This window comes from Cyprinus carpio, chromosome B12 (assembly GCF_018340385.1).
Source record: "Cyprinus carpio isolate SPL01 chromosome B12, ASM1834038v1, whole genome shotgun sequence".
Taxonomy (NCBI): domain Eukaryota; kingdom Metazoa; phylum Chordata; class Actinopteri; order Cypriniformes; family Cyprinidae; genus Cyprinus; species Cyprinus carpio.
Window position 1 is genome coordinate 20165376 of NC_056608.1, and position 22692 is coordinate 20188067.

The following is a 22692-nucleotide window of genomic DNA, read 5'->3' on the forward strand; positions in this document are numbered from 1 at the left end:
TTTAATCAGTCAGATCTGCTGCATCAGCATAAAAAGTGCAGAGTGCAAAGGCAAATTTCCCCAGACTCAACACACTGGAACAGCTGAGATACAGTAGTTTTTTAGCCTGGGGATGGTTATTACACATGTAAATCTTCAATACTGGAGAACTATGACATGAACAAACTTGCTCAGGTATTTTGTTTTACTCTTAAACGTTGATTTGCATTGACAGTCGTGAACATCAGAACAAATTATGTCCTTCTGGTCAAGTTTATCAGCTTTTTCTTTTATTGAAAAATATAACTGTTATTTTGCGAGGGAAAGTGAGGCAGGTCATTATATACATTATTTCAATACAGAATGATACAGACATTAAGTGAAAAAAGATAAACAGCAAATACCTGGAAATTAAACAGATGGTTTTATACTATACTTTATTGTTTTGTTACCATTTTCTGTAGCAGCTGTAGGAAGCTGTGTGCATATAGTAATCAAGCAAAGAAACTATAGAAACCTCTATGCCATTGTATATGGATGGTAGAGTTTTGTCTCAGTAAGCATAGATACAAGTAAAAGTATTAATGGCCTGAAAGAAAACTACTCAAAAACTGTAGAGGGAGACCTGCTGCTCTCAAAACCTGTGACAGTCCAGCATTCCAGCTCACTTTGTCTCACAAATCCAGTTCCGGACATCTGGTCTTCTTCAAAAGCTTTGTGTGCAGTGTGATATGTCCACAAACACTTCCTTAACCCATAAATTGAATAAAAATAGGACAGCAAAAGAGAGGAAGGGAAGACATTGGCACATTTGATTATCATCCGTTTTTTGCTTGCAGACAAAACGGCACGATGCAGCATTTCAACCAGATATAAGGCAACATAAGCCTCTCGTATCCCATTAATAAAGACCTTTTCCAAACCATCCTATACCCACCCTGAAAAGCACCCATGGAGTCAGCATTACAAACATCTTTCTAGAGCTCTTATAAATCATACCTTACTTGTTACCGTTTAAACATGCTGATTTCACAAACCAACAAAAAACACTTGACAGGTGAGCAAGGAAATAGCGTCGCTGTAGTCTTGGAGTATTACAGCTGATACAAAACTTAACTGAGCTCACAAAGTGAAGGTAAAAAGCCACAGAGACATCTGTACAAACAACTCGGTACCACAGAAACCAACTGAAAATAACCAATTCTACAAATGGTGCTCTCTTCGGGTTCCTAGTGTGCTTATATAATGTCAGATTACAGGGCCAACACTGCTGACTAAACAATAGCATCAATCAAAACACTCAAATATACAGTAAATGAATAACTGAACATGATGTACATATATCAAGAGTGTAACGATTTTAAATTATGTCCACAAAACATAACTTGTGTCATAATAATAATAATAATAATAAATCAATTTCCCAAAGTGCACAATGAACAGTTAATACTTATTTGGCTATCAGGGCATTAATAGATGGTCATTATTTTATGTTTTCAATGGTAAACCAGAGACTATGATAATGTTAAGTATCTTGCCAGTATTTGGGCAAATTTGCTAAGTGTTAACATAGTTTGGAAAGTCTCTTAATAAAGACCTAAATGTGAAGTGTGTGATTTCTGTGGCTTGTTTCAAACATTTCCAGATCTACTACTGGTCAAACAAATGCGTAGTCCCGCCTTCAAACTCTGACAACAGTTTATGGAATTGCAATCTATGTTAAGATTCCAAAAAAATTGGAGAAAAATAGAAAATATAAATGTATTTTACTGTATTTTTTTTTATTATTCCATTTAGTGCTGCTGATGGTGCCGAAATTACACACTTCATCTTAAAGGAAAATTAGTGAATCCTTTTCATAACTCTGTAATATAAAATGACATGGTGGATCGAGTTTGCTCATTTTGTAGATGTTAAAGAATTTTAATAAAGTACGTTTTGGTCTACATTTAACTGACGCAAAGGGTATGGCACTAACTCAAAGAGTGGCTATACAAGTAACAATCTCATCACGGGGTGTTGATCTCTCTCTAAAAACCTAAATACAGAAACACAGAGAACTATAAGAGTCATTCAGAGATGAAAACCCTGCAGGGCCACTTCTGCTGATGAGCACAGTTTGAAGTTCAAGGCACTACACTAGACCCTGAATAAGAGAGCTACACTCTTCATCTCTGAGCCTATACAATGATGATCAAGTAATACACTCCTCAGCCTTCTTGACATCAATCCTCATTCACACACACACACACACACACACACACACACACACACACACACACACACACACACAAAACTGAAGTCATAATTGGTTCCTCCTGGACTGATTCTACTGCCTACAAGTAATCCGACGTCACCAATGCTTTCAGTTTCTGCATCCCATCAATCTGAATTCCCCGTGATTGAGAATTTCATGTGAGCCAACAGGAAATCCTCTTAAACATGCATGGACCACATGACAAAGTCCAGATCTACTACATAAACAACCCACGATTGGAAAAAAGGTAACATATTCCTAACATAAAGGTAACATAAAGCGTTCTGTTGAACCTCCAAACACGTTTATGGTATTCCAAACATCATTTACATCATTAAGGTTTTGTATACAAGGCAAAGACGGAATCAAAAGCTGTGAAACAGGAAAATTAAGATTGTTGCATTACGTTTTTCAGAGTTTAAAGGCATAAGCAAGGGTACTGCGTCAATCATGGAAGAATGTGAGGCTTGGTTCCACACAAACCTCCTGTATCAGCATTCCAAGTGGTCAACACTGGAATTCATTAATGATACTCATGAGACTAATTACCATTTGAAATGGAATTCCCATGCTTCAGCATACGCAAACACGCAAGCACTTTCCTCTCAAAGCTGTGGTGGCTCTGGTGAAAGTCACTAGTAACAGAAGGTTTGTATACCTGAACTAGAAAATGTAGTGAAAAAGCATCATCAAGGGCTAAAACATACGTTTTCCCTTTCATCTTCATTATAAAATCAGTCCTCCAAGTCAGTGTGTGAGCTTTACATCTACCAGTCGACCACAACCCACCTCCACCACTTCTTTTCAAAGACTGTTCACTTTACACCCTAATCTCGTCGTCGTCGTCGTCATCATCATCATCCATGTAGGAGAAGTCCCTATCCTCTTGAACTCGAGGTGAGCTGTACTTGATGTTGTTCATGTTCCCCTCATACATTGATGGTGATTGATTGTGGGTTTTTTCATCCAGCATGGTGGACCCTGAACTGGAGAGGGAACAGCTGTCCAGGTGTTGATGGTTCCTGGTTTGGAGTTCTGGAGTGTAAGGGTTGGTGCCCGGCCTTTGCCGTGGGGGCCGGATCGGAGGAAGAGGGTCCTCTTCTCCCACCTCATTGTGAGGGCTCTGGGGTGGCGAGCTGCGCCCCTCGCTACTCTTTCCTTCTTCAAATCCCAGATCGTCATCATCAATGCCCTTCTTGTCCATCACACTTAGGATGTCGCCCAGCATGGAGGGACCCAGATCAATGTGGAAAGACATGATGGACTCCGCATGTTTCATGCCTCCTGTGTAAGGAACCGATGGACGCAAGTCAGTCAGCTCTCCGAAACTCCTCTCGTCCAGCTCCACGTCTGATACAGCAGGCGCTGTGGCTCCATTAAGCGGCTTTACTTCGTCTTCTGGAAGTTTCTTTAAAGGACTTGAGGACACGCTCTTGGGAAGGTGGATTCCAGTACCTCGTCCCGCATCATAGTCATTCAAATATGGCAGTGAGATTGCGTTTTTTACATAACTCGGCGATCCACCAGGGGGCGCCAGTTTGGATTTGTCAGGCTTGTCGCGATTGACCGATTGGGAGCGCTTGCTGCTTCGGAACGTACGGGAAAGGAGGCTCTGTTTAGGTGAGCTCTGCTGTACCTCCGGCTCCTTTGGTGGCTCCCCTGAGTGACTGCTAAGGAAGGACGTGTCCCCAAACGCGTCGCCTCCTCGACCCACGTGCATAGTGTGACGGAAGTCTCCTAGAGGTGCGCTGATCATCTCCGCAGTCAGGTCGGCACGAGAACGCCGCTTCGACTGGGAGGACGAGGACACAAGCTGCTTCAGAATAGGCATGATGACTTCTCAAATACGGTCCACAGAAAAATAAAATCACCAAAGTCTTTCTTTGCCAAGAGATTTGTCACTCTTTCCTATGACGGTGTAGATCCAGGATAGTGGTCAGGATGAAAATTCTTCCACGTATACAGGACACATGGCCATTTTTATCCTTAAAGTATAGAGTTCAGCTTTCAACATCTGCAAATTGACCTACAACAGAAGAGAAAAGACATAAATGTCATTTTATTTTATAAGGCTGACATTTTATTACCAAATTGGAGAAAGATTCTCTTTTAATTTTAGAATTTGAGTTGAACTGTCAGCTGGTGGAAATTATTGGAATTATACATGGTATTTTGCACCGTGCTAATGATATCACATATTAAATGTATATCCCATTTTGTTTTAAAGGATTAATTGTAATGGAAACTTGGCTTTGAGAAAAAAAAAAGGTAGAACAAATTAATGAAAGACTAAAGCCACTTGAAGTATTATGTAATGCAAGAAAGCAGAGGTATAAGAGGTCGGAAAAGAAATTTCTATTTCATCCATAAGTGTTTTTATTGTTCTTGGAGGAAGTGTGGTCATGAAAGGGTGACACGCTGCACGAGTGTTGATTTACAGAGCTCCTGTTGCTGAAGGATTTACTTTAGCATAGTGGCCACCACACCACCACATAGCTAAACCAAAGCTTTGAACACTTCCAACTTGGTTTGGACTTATGAACCATTTGTTTACTCAATAGATGTTTCTGGAATCAAACCACACAAAATGCATGCCAAATGCTAGGCCCTAATTATTATTGACTAAACATGTTAGCACTAGGACTGGTATAGGACATCAGTGCTCTTTAAATGATCCCGGGAAACCACACATCTTATTTGGAACGTAATTGCAATTTTAATTTAGTAAAAGAACAATGTTTTTTTAATGAGTTTCTACTAAACATGAAGTTCAAATGAAAGTGGCAATTTTGCACAAATGAAAACAAAAGGTTGCAATGCAAACATCGGGTAGTAATGTGGTCCAAGGCACAAATCCAATTTGCAAATCCCCTTTCTTTCCAAATCCACATTCACTTTGTGATTACATAACCATGAGCTCAGAGGATCCTGGGAGACCAAAGCTGTAAAGGGTTGCATTTCTTCCTAAATTCAACTCCATCCAGTGCAGAATTCTCTGTAGTATGTGCCAGGGTCTTATATCATGAGGAAATCTAGACCTTTACTCTTTGTTGTACTCCACTGCAGCTGCCTGAGATTTTACTTCCAGGCCTAGTGCTGACAAGGTAGTTTTTCCTTTCCCCCCAGACACCTTGCTTGCATTTTTCACCCTTCTTTTTTAACACTCCTTCCTTTTCATATGCAACTAGGTATGAAAATATAAGGACTTTAAAGATTACGATTCCATTTTACAATTTGGGTCACATTCTTACGGCATTTATTGCCTTTAGGGGGCTGATGTCAAATGCGAGAACATTTCAAATTGTCAACAGTTCTTGCAATCAACAATTTAAAAACTCATAAAAACTCCCATAATTATTGATTTGCATTTACTGCATTTAGTGTTTGAATGTTTCATGATTTATTTGCACAGACAAAATTCAAAGTAGTAAGATATTGGCTAAACATTGGTTGTGATCTGTACATCGTATTGTTCCACTGATGGAATGGCATGGTTTATTGAGGTTCCAAAAACTGTTAAAGAAACCTCATGAAAATCACTCGGTTCTGGAATTTTCAATAAGTAAATAAAAATATATAATGTAATAAATGCTATATATTACAGTATAATGTAATGTTCTAAAATAAATAATGTTAATAAAGAAAACAAGCAAATTAGCAAATAAATACAGAAATAATGTGAATAAATACATAGAGCAAAAAAAAAAAAAAAAAAGCTAATAATTAAATACAATAAGCAAAGAAATAAAACTAATACCATTCTGTTTAACTTTTAAATAAGAAAACATATGAATTTGCTGATGTTATTAGTATTATTGCTTTTGAGCCACTTTTTTTTTTCTTTTCCAAATGGGACTTTTGTTTTGGAGAAGAACCAGTTCTTGTTTCTCAGCCCTGTTTAAAACCACTTTTTTCTTATTTTTATTTTTTTTTCTCCACTTCCCTTTGTCCTTTCTCTTAAAGCAAAATATATTGCATGTCTTGGAAGACTAATGATGGTTGTATCATACTATTGTAATGCCACTGTAGAGGGAATGAAAAAAGGAAAGTGAAAAAAAAAAAAAGCTTAATACGAGAGAACTCAAGTGCTCTTACTCACTGGGTTCACTGAACTTACTGATTCCCAACTGAGCGCTGTGATTTATGGTTTAATAATCTGATTATCTGCTTCTTTACACAGGGGAGGCCTATTAGCTTTGACTGACCACCAACAGCAAACAAAAGACTTGAGACGCACCAATCACCCAAACAAACCAAGATCAAAGACACTTAGTTGTACAACAAACATAATCCTTAAAAAGACTAGTCTGATTTTTCTGAAATTAAGACGGAAACTTATCAACATAGCGCTCGTTACCGTCTAGACGGTTGTTTGTAATTCTCTATGTTTTTAAACATGATTTCATAGCCACCCCTGAGTAGTGTGCATGCCATCTGGATAAATGAGATCCAGGCAACAATATTCCAAAGACACGTCACCCCACCAAAACATTTGCATCTCTGACAACAAAAGCCTATTGAGCGACTGTAGCTGTGAGAGAACAGAAGAGGGTTTGATAAACGATAAGCTCTCTACTTGAGTCAAAGAACTGGGCGTCCCTGTGGAGGATTCAGCTCTACCCGCTGGCAGGTTGACCTCATTGTTGAATCACAGCATATCGCCCCACTCTGAGGTCTCTAGATAGATATGTTGTGTGTGTTTGCATGCATGCACAGTAATGCAAGTCAGCCTTGTTCCTGAATAAAGGATTTCAATCACATAAATTAACGGAATCAAGAAAGGGCAGAACATAATTAACTTTAATGCCATAATGGTAAACACAAAACTATAAAACTTTGCAAGGATTTTAATAGATCTACAAATTATAGTAGAACGTTGGTTCAAATATGGCAACTTTTTAGCAAGTTACATTTTAAAATGCAACATTGCTTAAAGAAAATCACATTTTATTAGGTATTTACACTGTTGGAAAACAAAATGTGAAAGTCTCTTCAAGTAATAATAATTCATTACTCATGAACTGAAAACGGCTAGGAAATTCCCAAAGGAACCCATGCAGAATTAGCTTTCCGGATTGGACTGAAAATTGATGTCGTAAATCAAGTCAACAGATCTATTGCTCCAAAGGTAGGGAAATACCTTAATATGAACTTCATATATGGCTCAGGAGGCATGATTAATTGCAATATATTCTGGTTTGCTTTAAAAATGTTATATGCAATTCAGTTTGTTCTATTAATTGAAGTATTTTTAATCCATTCATCCAAACTACAGTTTAAAATTAAATTTGTCAAATATACCATTTAACTCTGAACTGCTAAGACAAAAATGTCATTACAAAATCGGCATTCAATGTAAATCTAAAAATATATAGGCTACCTTGACTCATACATTTTAACCTAAAGTCTGAAAAAATTAAATGAAATAAAATAAAACAAAAGTAAATAAATCTTTATACATTCATCATCATCATCATCATCATTTATGGGAATTGGAAGCTAAAAAAAAAAAATCTGAAATATTGTTGATTTAAAAAAAAAAAAGGAGTGATTAAAACAAAAAATTATTATTATTATTATTATTATTTTTGTTAGATTCGAACAATAATAATAATAATAATAATAATAGCCACTCTAATTCATTATTTTATATGTATTCACCTTGTGTCGTTAAACGTCATGAACTGAATAACCAATCTTCACAAAAATGCTGAGAGCCTTTGGTCCCGTTCGTGCCCGTTTCCAGTAATCACACAATCTAAACGCTTCATTAACAGCTCCACTCGGGGGATTTCAGAGCATGTCATTTGTGTTCAGCATCATTACACAGCAGTACAAAATCTTAACAGCTCCTGAAAGACAACACACCAGCTAAATATCTCTCTCCCCCTCTGGACATGTGTGTACATATCAGAGCTCACTGGAGACCTACAACTTCACAGCTGCACGGACCCTCGTGATCAAACTCAGTGAGGGTCTAAGCACACATCTGCAGGGCCTTGTTTCACAGCCTCCAAACTGGGATACCAGGAGACCCGCTTCGGTCTCGCCAACATTCCTGAGTGTAAAGCATGCAAACACTCTCACAAGAAAAAATATATTAGTCCGTCTCGTCTGGCAGGAGGCTGTTATGGCAGTGATGGTAGAAAAACAAGGGTTGGATTGTGGGTAAAAAAACAACGGAAAAATATTTTGGGTTTTGAGTATGAATGTTGCCTTCAAACCCAAAGCCTTATTTAAATGAGGTACTCCAATGCACCATGAGAGATTAGGGCCAGGGAAAATAAAGCAATTATGGTATAAATGATTACTCTTCACCACAAACATCACTTGTCTCACGCTGTTAACTCATGATGTCACACTCTCTTGCGTAAGGTGTATCTCATGCAAAGCACATGGGAGGAAGTCATCAGACGGGAGGCTCCACTGAATGAACCGCCAACTGTCACTTAATGGTACTGTACTTTTATTTATAGACCTGTTTTAATCTTTTAAGAGTGATCATTACTTATTAAACAGGGTACTACTGGGCTCTGGAAAACATTATAACAATATTCCATCAGAAGAGCAGTTCTCTGTTATTATGGTTTAAATGACTGACTATGACATTAAGAATGACTATAACATTACACATTATATAAGAATATAGTCACACTTTAGACATAATACACAGCTAGATGTCTGCAACCTTTAAAGCATGACCAGCACAAGTTTTTAAATAGTTTATTATTTTATAACTTCTTAACATGTTAACATTTACATCTGATTTAGGCATGTGACCAATAAAGTAAAACAAACAAACAAACAGTTATGGAAATAAATAAAAGTAACATAAATGTCAAATAAAACAAAAATAATGATATAAAAATAAATGTTAATTAAAGAAAATAGGTCATGCAAATATATTAATAAAATAAAGCAAACAAACAAATACATCCTACATATTGAAAGAAAGAAAGAAATCCTGTGATTCATTGAGATCTAGAAGAACATTTGAATAATGTCCGGACAAAACATTAGATAATCTCTTTAAGGCTTAACAACACCCCTTTATGAGTCTCGGCTCTAGAACACGTCACTGGTGTCATTTGTAAAACACTCTGGCACAATATGTCCTTTATTAAATACTTAACACCATTTAAACCAGCTATAAGCAATCAATACAGTCGATTTGACTGCTGTTAAGCATTTGGATTATTAACTTAAGTGGGAGTAGACTCATCCTCATAATCCACTGCAGGAGATCCACACCAGAGTGTGAGATTCCTCCTTCATTCATTCTGAGTGCTGCTGTTATCTGCCAGAAAATAATTACATTGTGATATATTTTCTCAGCATGAAGATGTAAAATATCTAAATGTTTTTAACTGCATGCCAGTTGATGGTTGGTTAGTGTCCTATTGCAGTAAACACGGTCCTTTTCACATGTCCTATTTTTGTTTGTTGTATATATAAACACCTTGTTCTTTAAATGCATTACATCAACTCTAGAATCCCATATCTGTTTTTCTACTTCCAAGTACAAAACAGCTGAATCATTTCAAGCAAAAAGCAAACTCTAAAAAAAATAAATAAATAAATCATATTTGGAGGCTGTTCTAAAAGGGGAAAAAAAATGACCATAAAGAAAACATACCATAGTATTCCATTATATCATAATGGAGCAGTGTCCTTAAAAGAAAAGGAGTACTATGTTTCAGTACTGTGTGTGTGTGTGTGTGTGTGTGTGTGTGTGTGTGTGTGTGTGTGTGTGTGTGTGTGTGTGTGTGTGTGTGTGTGTGTGTGTGGGTGTGTGTGTGTGTGTTTGTTCAAAGAACCTATAAACATTTTCATCTATTAAACTCCTGAGGCTTTAACATGACAATGACAATACTTCCGCATGCCTTCTACATAAAAATTTAAAGAAAGAATCTTCATTTAAATGCAGTTGTATTGAAATAATTAACTAAATATCGCCCTTCATGTAGAAAATATAGTAATAGCGATGGTAACACATTCACAGGAAATTTTCTTTGAAACTAGGAACTTCTTGTAAGCATAAAAAGGCTGTACAGTTGTCAGATGTTATTATTGACTACAGTTACAACCTGTTTTTCTTGTTAACCCCTCTACAGGCCTGAGGCCTCATATAGAGACGGATATAAACTGGTAAACAAACAAATGGAAATGCACAGTGATACGTAGAAGACATGAAGGCACCCACCAATTCAACCAATAGAAACTCCTTTCACACCCGTAAAAATTCTAGAAAAACATGATAAATGTAAATGTGTGTATATCCGTTTGTGCCAACATAAGAAATGCTTGAGCACCTGTGTTGATACAAACACAGTAACCACAGGCTAAAGACACTAATGTTTACCTAAGTGCTAACGTATGAAAAATGGACATTTTGAACACTGCTCTGGTTGCTCTGTCACACAACCACAATGAAGGTCAACTGGAGCTTTTAAATATCAAAAAAGACACACGAAGCAGCGTAAAACTGTCCTAAATGTACAGACAAAACTAGTGCACTATATTCCAAGTCTTGTTTACAAATCAGAGAAGAAAAGGGTGGATGTCAGGATCAGATTGTAGTCTTATCTTCAAACAAGAAAATTAATAAATAAATCATTTTTCAGTTTGAAAGCACCAGTCCTTATTCACTTATTCACATTATACTGAAATGAATGACCAGGATATTATTTCAAATGTAAACTTTTGTGTTCAAACAGAAGGAAGAAAGGTTTGAAGTGACGTGAGAGTAATTAAATGATGACTGTGTGTTTTTATTTTTTGGTTAAACCATTACAGGACCATTAACAGATTCTAACTCCGTCAACAAGCTGAAGGACAAAGAAACACACACCAAACAACCCTGAGTTCAACCACACTGCAGCGTAAAACTATCAGCCTCCCAGTCTAGTTTCTGAAAGTTTTCTCTTGGTAGGATATCATTCGTTAACTTAGTCGGCATTCAGCAGCCAGCGGGTAAACAGATATACTGTGTGTGTGTTTATGCTTTGAGTTTCTCTACCAAACATGCTGAAACTACCCACAAGGATTACACACTAGAAGGCAGAAAACACTAAAATCCATGTTTAAACCAGCAAGGCCTCATATGCCACACACAAACACACCTTTTCATCTTTTAACCGTCCAGTCTGACTTAATGTTTAACAATATACCTCTAAAAGCTTTACCTTTTCCTCAAAGCAAATGTTACAGCTCACATTTTACTTTGTCAGTCACTCTTCCTCAAGGTGAAGGTTGCAGCTCTGTAATCACGGCGTATAAAGAGACAGAATGTGCCCTACTAATCAAGCAAATGATTAACTTTCCACATCCTTTCCACTCCACATTCCTGCCGTCTTCCTCTGCCAAAGGCCCATGGGTTCAGATCCAGCCAACAATCCTCTCACAGCTGTGCAATTCTGCATACAAACAGAAAACTTCAAACCCAGGCTGAGGAGAGCAAATAAGAATTGATTTTTGAAAATGCAAACATCATAATCTGGTTTGAACTGCTAATGAAGAGGGACTGCTTGGAATTTAGGCCAATTAACCCTTTCCAAATGGAATAGATGAGAATGAGAACGAGAGAGCCAGCAGTGCTGTGTCTGTCCTGGGTGTTGCCGGCAGTCTTGGGGCCCGTTTGTCTGGGACACAAGCAAGAGAGTGTTGAGGAGAAGCAGACACACATCGGGTAGTGCCATCTTGGCAGAGGTGCTACAGGATGGCGCGCCAACAGGCTGGCCAAAGTCCTCGTAGGGCATTTCCATCCAACTTCTCATTAGACAGAGAGAAATCAGGCCAATGTTACGTGTCTCTGAACAGTTCTGATAGAGAGAGTGTGTAACCCCTTAATCTAACAAACTGTACAGTGTCTGTACAGTCACATGACCAAATTAGAAAAAGGGTCCATCAGGTAAATTCTTTTGAAAATCTGGAATCTGAGGGTGCAAAAAAATCATTGTGGTCCAGGGTCACATATGTAAAAACTCTTTAGGGGTTAGGGTTTGGGACAGCCACCTCCCAATTGAAAGTACCCAATAAATGATGATTTTATATATTAAGCTAACTAATATTTTAAATAGTATTGTGGGTTTTAATAGATAATAGAAGGATCTTAATAAACATCCACAATTTGAATACTTAAATGCTTTTTAAATGTGTTTTTTGGTTGTGGGAAAGCAGTTTTAAATCATATAAATGATTAAATACAAAATTGATAGTAGTTAAGATAGATGTGTATTAGGAATGGGACGGGGCATTGATTTTATTTTATCATTTATGTTCACAATTATAAAAAAAAATTAAGTTGCTTTGATTTAAATTTTTTATTAATTTAGTTAATTTAATTTAATTTTTAATTTAATTTGCACAAGCTATGTCGCTATGTTACAGATGCTTTTATTTCCATTTTGATTTGAAATATAATTAGGTTTATTTGGATACGCATGTAAAAAGTGGGACAGCTTACCCCACTCTCCCCATCTGTGGTCCATCATGCTCCTCCACCCTGCTCGGTTCTCCACACAGCTACAATTTATGAAGCACTTTGCTCAAGTCAAACAGATAAAGATGACATTTCTCGACTGACCTTGTCAAACAGCTTCAAATTGTGAAATGCAGACTTTGGACAACATGTGGTCGTTTATCTTTTTTCTATCTGGGTTCAAAAGTTGAACTAGTTTAGAAAAGAAGAAATACTGTTGAAATCTGAAAACACATTTTCACCAATCCTGCTGTTTCTGTAGGTCTCTCTACATGATATGTGTGCCAATAAATGTGTCTACAGCATGATTCATCGCCAAAGGAGGCTCAGTTTGTTTGTGTTATACATTACAGACAGCCCGTCTTTTAAAAGATTTTCCTTCACTGGTACACAAGACACCAGTCCAGCAGCATTTTTTTAAGGCAGCACCCAAGAAAAGAAAGATCTATAATTTACAACTTTCTGTTTTGGTAATAGGAATTCCCCATCGGCATTAAGACAATACACAAGGAGCTTGAGAAACCCAAAGTTGCACCATTCAGTGATTAATGACTGACATGTTTTACTTCCCACAATCCTTTGCACCTGAAACACATGACCTTACTGGGAACATCATACATGTACAACTTCACTGCCATGTTAGTTCTACACAAACACAAGCAATTATCATCATTCATCATTTTTGAAAATTTACTAAAATTTACTGTTACTTCCTCTACTGTCAAAAATCTGGGTGTTATATTAGACAGTAACTTGTCTTTTGAAAATCATATTTCCCATGTTACAAAAACAGCATTCTTCCATCTTAGAAACATTGCCAAGCTACGAAACATGTTAACTGTTCCTGATGCAGAAAAGCTAGTTCATGCATTCATGACCTCTAGACTGGACTATTGTAATGCACTGCTAGGTGGTTGTCCTGCATCCTCAATAAACAAGCTACAGGTAGTCCAAAATGCGGCGGCTAGAGTCCTTACCAGGTCAAGAAAATATGATCATATTACCCCAATACTACAGTCTCTGCACTGGCTACCTATTAAGTCCCGTATCAGTTACAACATATTATTACTTACTTATAAGGCCCTTAATGGCTTAGCTCCTGCGTACCTAACTAGCCTTATACCACGCTACAACCCATCACGCTCCCTAAGGTCACAAAACGCTGGACTTTTGATAGTACCTAGGATAGCAAAGTCCACTAAAGGAGGTAGAGCTTTTTTTCGCATTTGGCTCCCAAACTCTGTAATAGCCTTCCTGATAATGTTCGGGGTTCAGACACACTGTCTCTGTTTAAATCTAGATTAAAAACACACCTCTTTGGTCAAGCATTCAAATAATGCATCTCATAATTTTGGACTGCAGTTATGTCTGATCAAATGTGCATTATTATTCTTTAGCTTGGGTTAAACTAATTAATTTTACTTGGCTGGAACAGCGGCTACGCTAATTATGTTTCTATTTGTTTCTCTGCTTAACTAGGATTTACACAAGCTCCAGTCTGGATCCAGAACACCTGAGAAGAGATGATGCCAACCCCTCAGAGGACCTCAGATGATGCTAACCCAGAGACAACATACAGAACTACCACATTTTTGCTATAAGTTTGATTGCATAATTGCTTTTAATATTGTTAATCGTCTGTTTGTTTACGTCTTTTATTGATTTTTCTGAACATTTCTGCCATATGCACATGAACTGACAGTCACCACTGATAAGCTACTACTAAATATTGTAGAAACTTAATTTTCTGTAAAGTTGCTTTGCAATGATTTGTATCGTAAAAAGCGCTATACAAATAAACTTGAATTGAATTGAATCGTTGTGTTTAGGGGTATATAGAAATTAATTTTGATTTAATTGAATTAATTTTTTATATTTTTATTAGAGAAATAGTACATTACATTAATAGTTAATAGTTCAGATCTGCGGTTTCATGTACTACATACGTTTTCAGCCTCTGCCGCCTTAATATGCGAGCACATGAACAAATGAAAATAATCACTTGAGATGCGAGTCACTTCATCAGCATTTTACGGTTTCTTTTGAGAAAAACTATTACCATATAATAAACAGAAATGTAAAGGTCTTCACAGCAACCCGTCAAAATAAAAGTTTGGTTTAACTTGAAGAAACTGTGACAAATATATTACTTAATCTAATAATGACAGTACAACTAATACAATTATTAAAACTAGTGTTATTTAAATATAAACATTTAATAAGGCCTTTAAAATGTAATTTTTGTTATACTTTTATAGTGTTTTGATTAATAAAATGTAATTTAATTATTAAAACAGAGTCTAGAAAAATTTAAATGGAAAAAATGGAATTTGGAAAAAAATAAAACAGATTTTATAGGGCCCTGTTTAATAAAAAGTTATGGCAAACGAAAATATATAGTGGTAGCTACATAAACACCTTAAACGGTTAAGACATAATTAATCACAACAAGTTGGAAGCAGTAAGAGTTTTTATTCCAATCTTTCTAACTTATAATTAAAAGACTGAAAAGACATGAACTAGTTTAACTAGTCAGAAACTCATGATTATAGTAATTGTGACTTGACATCATCTACAAAGCTTCAAACAATCACAACTGTCCTGCAATGACGAAATGCCAATTAACTAAAAAAAAATAAAAAGCCTTCTCATACATGACTTTTCATCAGCTTATTAACCTGCGTAAATCCTTTAAGAGGCGATTCAGCATGGTGACAGCAGTCTTTGTTTATGTACGCATACATTGCATGCATGACGTGGTTCAGGCACTGATTGCTAGCATACATCTGTCAGTGCGGTTCAGCTCTAACAGGTCTGAAAAGAGCAAGGCCTCACTTTACACTTTAAACCAGATGTTCCTGGTCACAAGAGATCTCCAAATCAGTTCAGTGACTAAGAACTATTTCTCAAAGCAGAATCGATTGCAGAGTCATCATTACGAACATTTACCGTGGTTGCCAAGAAAACAATGATGATGGCAATGGTGGTTAATATTAGCACAACTCTACAGTATTTTGGTGTTTATCATGATAGTACAGGCAGTGCCCTTGGTAAATGTAGTTTCAATAGCATCATGAAGTTACTTTCTGGACTAGCAATCGTGTTAAATGCTGCCTAAATCACTTAATCTGAAATCAACAACACTTAAAGACCAAGATTGATTCCCGTCGTTTAAAATTGGAAGCATGACTGAGCCGATCAATTCAACACTCCACCTTCAACACACACACTGACCTACTGTCTGAGTTTACTGAAGCATATAAGTGATCCTCCACAGGACAAGGCCTCTGTAAACGCCCAACTGTTGGCCCTCAAATACACTGAAACTGTGGAAGTCACAGCGATCACAATAGACTTAAATAAACAGGCCACAGAAAAAGAGCTTAATGAAGAAAGGATTTGAAGTAAAAGCCAATCCCTTTACACAAACAAAAGGTGGAGAAATGTATCTAATATGGCCATAGCTACAAAGAAACCTCAAAAATATTGTTATCTTTGAGATTGTGATAGGTTGCCCATCAAAAAAATAAAAAAAAATAAAATAAAAAAAAAAATAAAATAAAAGTTCATCCATCCAGGGGGCTTTTCTGTGCAAAGCCTGGGACAGGTTCCTTATGATCCTGTATAGGACAAGCATTTGAAAAATAAAATAAAATAAAATAATAAAATAAAACAAACAAAATAAATAAAATCACAGAAGTCACCACTTCTTTTCTATGGCAAGTTAGTCAAACTTAAGATGGGCAGAGCTTAGTGAATTGTTGGTCTATTTTGAAAACACATCTGCTGTTACTACTTCTATTTTATCACATTTTAGTTGGGCTTAGGTTGGTGGGTTGTTGGTCTATTTTGAAAACATTACGTGTCCATGAATTTGGGTCACATTTGTGGGTTACTTTGAGCATTATGACACTGAGTGACAGAGGGGATATGTTATGGATCTATAAGGATATTGGATTACTCAAGTGAAGCCAAGATCATCTGGAATGGGAATGGACACTAATAGAGAAAAGAATTCCTCCTTTTCTCTTTTCACCAGCCACATGCTTGAGGGAGACCACCTGTTCATCTATTCAAGAGAAAGAAGGAAACTGACTGAAAGTGAGTGATGGAGGGAGAATAACGGAATGTAAGCATAAGGCAATGTAAAGAATAAAAGAAGAGACAGTGAGAAACATAAGAAATGGTTTTTCCCTTTCTCACTGTGTGAAAAACAAGTACCACAAGCAAGTGTCCAAACAAAATGGCAAATATCATCATTGGCTCTGGTGTTATCTTAGTGTTTTAACTTAGTGGATTAACTTTTGAATAACTATTGTAGAATATTGGTATATTATAGGGGTTAATAAGGTGATAAACACACCAGTAGTATCATTACCAGCTCAGATGAAAGAAAAAAAGAGCAAAGGGCTAAAACCCACAGAAAATGGTTACAAAATTACAAAGAAATCTGTGTGAAATGTGACCAGACTAGTTGATGGGTTGTGCCAATTATTAGAAATAATGTGCTTAGAGGCTTTGACTAAAAAAGAAACAAGAAACTCAAGTCGAGAGCTACTTTGACAGGGAGTGATGCTAATAGTCACTCCAAAAATGTTCGGCTCAACCCTGAGAAAACCATCTGTCTTCAGCTCAAAGGAGTACCTTTTAGCTGCTACATGATTACAGTGACTTAAACAGGTTTCACACCTTTCAACACTATCCAAAACCCAGTAATCATGATTTTGTCATCTCAAAAATGAGGGTGGCTGAAATAAGAAACAATGAATCCCAGTCTGAAATACAATAGTCGTCATCCTGAAACCGAAGGTTACTTAAGCACATGGGTTACTTCAGGCTGGAGTATGTGAAGAATCTAGTTCCTTATCAATGTTCATCAACACGAGTTCACTACATAGAACATGAGAAGTTAACTTTTAACCATTGGTCGAGATTTTATTAAAAATGTTGAGATGGAAAGGGAATCATTTTCTAGGAACACATATTATAGCTTCTTTAGTTGTGAAAACACAGCAGCAGCACAGATTTATATCAAGTGAGTTAATTAAAACTGCAAGCTACACTAGTTAACAGAAAGTTAAACAAGGTCGTATGACAGGATTCCTACGGACTCGACGCTACAGGGTTTTGGTCTTCTTGGAATCAGGAGGACTGGCTCATTGCCCAGTGTCAGTGGGGGTCAGCCTGTAGGACAGCAGGAGGTTCGGTTTCAGAGGAATATGCTTCTCTGCCTCTAGTATGTCAGATTCCTGAAGTCTCAGCTGGGCTTGACGCAAAGAACGCAAAGTTCACAAGGAGAGGAGACAGTGTAAATATATTGACTCTTGGCAAGAGCAGTGGTTAAAATAGTTACTTTCCCTTGAGTTCTGATATGAATTCAGTACAGTTTTCCCCAGTTCAAAGTCTTCTAAATAATAGCTAACAATATCTCACAGCCATTTCCTGTCATTGTATAATAAATAGCATGCCGTGCTGCTCAAAAGCGATTTTGCATCACAATATTGTTAAACATAATATAAAATTGTAGCCTAATAATACAAAATTAAATAATTAAAGAATAGAATAATAAAATACATTTTTAATTTAAAGAATACAAAAATAATACTTTTATTCAGCAAGACTGTTCATCATAACATTGTTAAATAGATTACATTAAAGATATTTATAATGTTACAAATAGTTTTTATTCCAAGCTCTTTAGAACATCCTATTCATAAATGAATCCTAAAAAAAAATGTTTCACCGTTAACACCAGAATATTAAATAGCACCAGTGTTTTCAACAATGATAATAAGATATGTTTCATGAGCAGCATATTAGAATTATTTCTGAAGGATCATGTGACACTGAAGACTGGAGTCATTTTGCTGAAAATCCAGTTTTGCATTACAGGTATCAATTATATTTTTAAATATATTAAAATAAAAGTTATTTTAAATTTAGGTAATATTTTACAATATTGCTGTTTTTTTTTTTTTATTATTATTAAATAAATGTAGCTTTGGTGAGCATAAGAGTCAGTTTATAAAATATTACAGACCTTTACATTTTGAACAGTATCGTTAAGTTAAACTAAAACAGATCATAAAATATTGATATCAAATTTAAATCTTACAGCCTATAGTTCTGACCTAACATGGCGTTTTAGCTTAAACAAAAAAAGTGACAAATCTCTGTGACACAGACTGGATGGGAGGGTGTTGAATGTTTGTTATCTAGAAAGGCCGGGAACACCCATGATTACTAACCATCATAACGAACAACTTACACACAAACCTGTGGGCTAAATTTAGGAAGGTTAAGCTTTCAAAGCCCCCCTGTTTGCACTTCAGTCCCTTTAAACACAGACATTCGACCTCCCAGAGTGTGTGTCGACAGCTGGGCTGATTACATCACAGGCATGAGTCTATCTATCTGAGAGCACAACTGACTCATGCATTTGAGTCACAAGAAAGCACCATGATGTTCGTACAGTAAGAATTGTTCATATTATAGTCGTGAATCGCAACCACTCACTCACACACCTCATAGTGCTGCAGATAAATCACATTACATCAGCAGTGGACGGGAAGACAGCCAGCTGTATGACACACTTACTCACTAGAGCTGTACACACACATCAAACAAGATGTTGCTGATGCATTTCAAATCAATGTGAAATCAAAAAACGACACTTTTTTCTGATTAGAATATAGGCTGCAACACTAAGCAATAGCAAAACAACTGGAATGACATGGACACATTTGTGATGTGGTGAGATTGTGTAATTAAATGAGTGTGAGTATTTTAATTTTGTGGTAATTTTAGTTTTGTTGTTTAGGAAGGTGTGTTTTTTAAGTGAGTATGTGTGTAAAATGTAGAATTTTAAAAGTGACAGAAAAGAGGGAATGGGGCTGCAAAGTGATGGGGAAGAGAAGTGAGTAGTGGCAGAGAGAAAATGAGGGGGAAAAAAAGAGTGGAAAAAGAACACACTGCATTTATCCATCCATCTAGCAGGTTGGCCTTAAAACACACACACACATACACACACACAGTACGACCTTGGCCTACATCTCCCATGCTACAATTTAGACCAGAACTGTCTCTCTGCCTGCCTCCTAACTTGAATATCAAAATGAGCTCAGGATATTAACCAGGCAGCTTTTAACTCCAGGCATACACCAAATTGTTTGGACTATCCGGGAAGAAACTGGCAGAAGTTCTGGCAGCAGTGTTGCTCAGAGACACTAATGCACCCGTTCACAAATATTGATACCAGGAATTACAAAAATGTCAAAAGGTTAAGGAGTGTCAATGCTCTGGACCACACAACACTCAAGTTATCAATTTCATTAAAATCACTTAAGTTATGGTGTTACTCATTTGCTCAGATGAACTGAGAGATTTAGATGAGAAATTAAAATGCCCTATCCTCTTTGAGCAACAGATTGCATTCATTTTGTTTTTTTTTGTTTTTTTAAAGAGTCAACCCAGAATAATCAAAAGTTGACTGTGCTGTTGAGACAAGCCATTAGGGTCAATCAATTTCACTCTGATAACCTTTTACAATACAACAGAGTGCTTGCCAATTTTGTGCAAACAACAGTTTTGGCCGTTAGACTAACGAACTGTGAAAATGCAGCTGTCTGACCAATATGTATTATGCAAGAGATTTGACCAGTAGGTTCAGGACAATGTATATGGAAAATGCATCTGGAAATCCACAAGAGGTTCTTGGAATACTTCACTTGGATTCCTTTCATTGCAACGTGGACTTTTCATTCCTCCAAGTAGTTACATAACACTTCATTCTGTTTAAAGTGCAAAAATTCTACAACTTTTTCTGCACTTCAGATGGAAGCAACAAGATAACTAGCCTAACATCAGCTTCAAGCTCCAACCAGACATTTAACACCACTATACTAATAACACAAAAACACAAGCTCCTTGGTTTCCCTTTCAGTTTGCCATCCCAACAAGCTGCATGTCAAAGACCCCCATCAGAGATCACTTGTTAACTACTAACTCAAGTTCACGCTCTTGTGCATTGGTAGTCTACAAACCTTCCAATCTGAAAGGTGAAATGCAGATAGGTTTGGTAAAATTCTTTTGGCTGTAAAACAGACGGGCACTAAAGAAATCATTTAATAGGAACAATGGAGATCTTTCCATATATTAAGTATAAAAAGCCATAGGTCAGTGTACTACAAAATATCCCATAAAAAGCCATGACAGAGAATGAATTCTGCAAACATTTTAAATATCAAAATATTAAAGAATAAGCAGAAAAATTATGAAATACATTTCATTATAAATGGGCATTAATAAACATTATTAAATTAACTTATTACCATTTAATATTTTAATTATTTGGGATAATCCGACAACTAATATATATATATATATATATATATATATATATATACATATATAATATATATATATATATATAACAGTATATATATGTATGCCCCTAGAAATACAGTTCTAATGCATAATGTTTACAGTTAATTGTTTAATGCAGCCCAGTTCTAATATAATGTATACATACAGTTAATTGTTTAATGCATGCATTTTAGGGTAAAATAAGCCTAAAATAATTAAATTTTTTGGTAGTCTTGGGTTGTGAAGTCAATTTGAGATTCAGATAAACGACTGTCTGACCTTGATTCATAAAAACAACTGCAGGATAAAAATAAAGATCTGTATGAAAACTTATATCATTAAGAGACTTGAAGAGCAAATGCTTCATTATATCTAAAACACAATGTAACGTACTTTTATTTGAAGTTCTGATGAGACCTTTTTGAAATATGTCGCACAAACAAATTAAAATAATTTATGTAAACAGTAAAGTCTTACCACTGTTTGCTCCGTAGTATTGGATCCCAGGAGCCTCAATGCCAAGATGAGCTTCTCATCCAACAACAATGGACCAAGTTCAATGGAATCCCACTCCAAACAAAAGAGAAGTGAATAATAACAAAACCGGCTCAGCCTGACAGATGTTCCCAGTATCCTTCAAACTTTAGACAGCTTTTTGTTGCAACCACGCGTTTATGGATAATCAAAAGTGATTAAACAGGACAAATAGCGCGGAATCCAGACGAGCGCGTCTTAACGTACTGACCGTTCAGAGCGCGATGGCGCACTAATGCAGTTCAAGAGTTCTCTGACTGTGTGTGGCAACGCTCCGCCCACAACCCCGCCCACTTGCATCAGCATAAGCGATTGCGCTCCGCCTCTTTCCAATGTGAGCTCAGTCTCCCAGGACCAGAACTGTCTCCTAACATATTGGGATTGTGTTTGGACTCCATTTATTTTAATTTAAAGGTACATATTATACATCCTCAAGTTTTTATACACATTTTTACATAATATATTTAGAATTATTAAATAGTAATGTATTATTTTATATAAATACAATATTTAATAATATAGTATAATAATACAAAATAAATACATTATAGAATTTAGGTAACACTTTTTGTTTTAGGGTCTCTTAACTAATAATTTATATTAATAGTAAGCATAGTTGTTGAGATTTAAAGAAATATAAATAATTTGACAAACTGGCTTGTTGACTTTGTTTCATTTTATTTAGAAAATAATATAATTCTGTCATCAGGTCATCTTATTATAATTATTATTTTTCTTCAAAGACAAAGAATTTTACCCAAAGCCAGATGATCACTGACTGCTCAAGAGCTCCTTCAAGTGATTGTTTCTTTTTATATATGTTGTCTAGTACAGAATATACATATTTGATCACAGAATACAACCTTGGCACTAAACACTCATTATAATACAATATATCCCATTTTAGGCATTTTAAAAGTCCTTAGATGCAGCACTGGTATATAATATTGATGAAGTAAATCACACTACATTTTAAATGAACAAATATCATATGTAAAAAAAATTAAATTAACTAAAACAAGGCCAACAGACGTCTTTACAAAAGTAACAATGATCACCTTTTGTCTGCGAATAAAAA

General features: G+C 36.1%; 1 protein-coding gene across 1 annotated transcript; it reads right to left on the minus strand.

The window, feature by feature from the left end:
- Window positions 1-247: 247 nt before the first annotated feature.
- On the minus strand, window positions 248-21857 carry cdc42ep4b (CDC42 effector protein (Rho GTPase binding) 4b). The gene is made up of 2 exons (XM_019093259.2): window positions 21558-21857; window positions 248-4262 (listed from the first exon to the last, which is right to left on the minus strand). Exon 2 carries the CDS (start codon window positions 4065-4067, stop codon window positions 3057-3059), a length of 1011 nt encoding a protein of 336 aa, XP_018948804.2. The 5' UTR covers window positions 4068-4262; window positions 21558-21857; the 3' UTR covers window positions 248-3056.
- Between the last annotated feature and the right edge of the window lie 835 nt (window positions 21858-22692).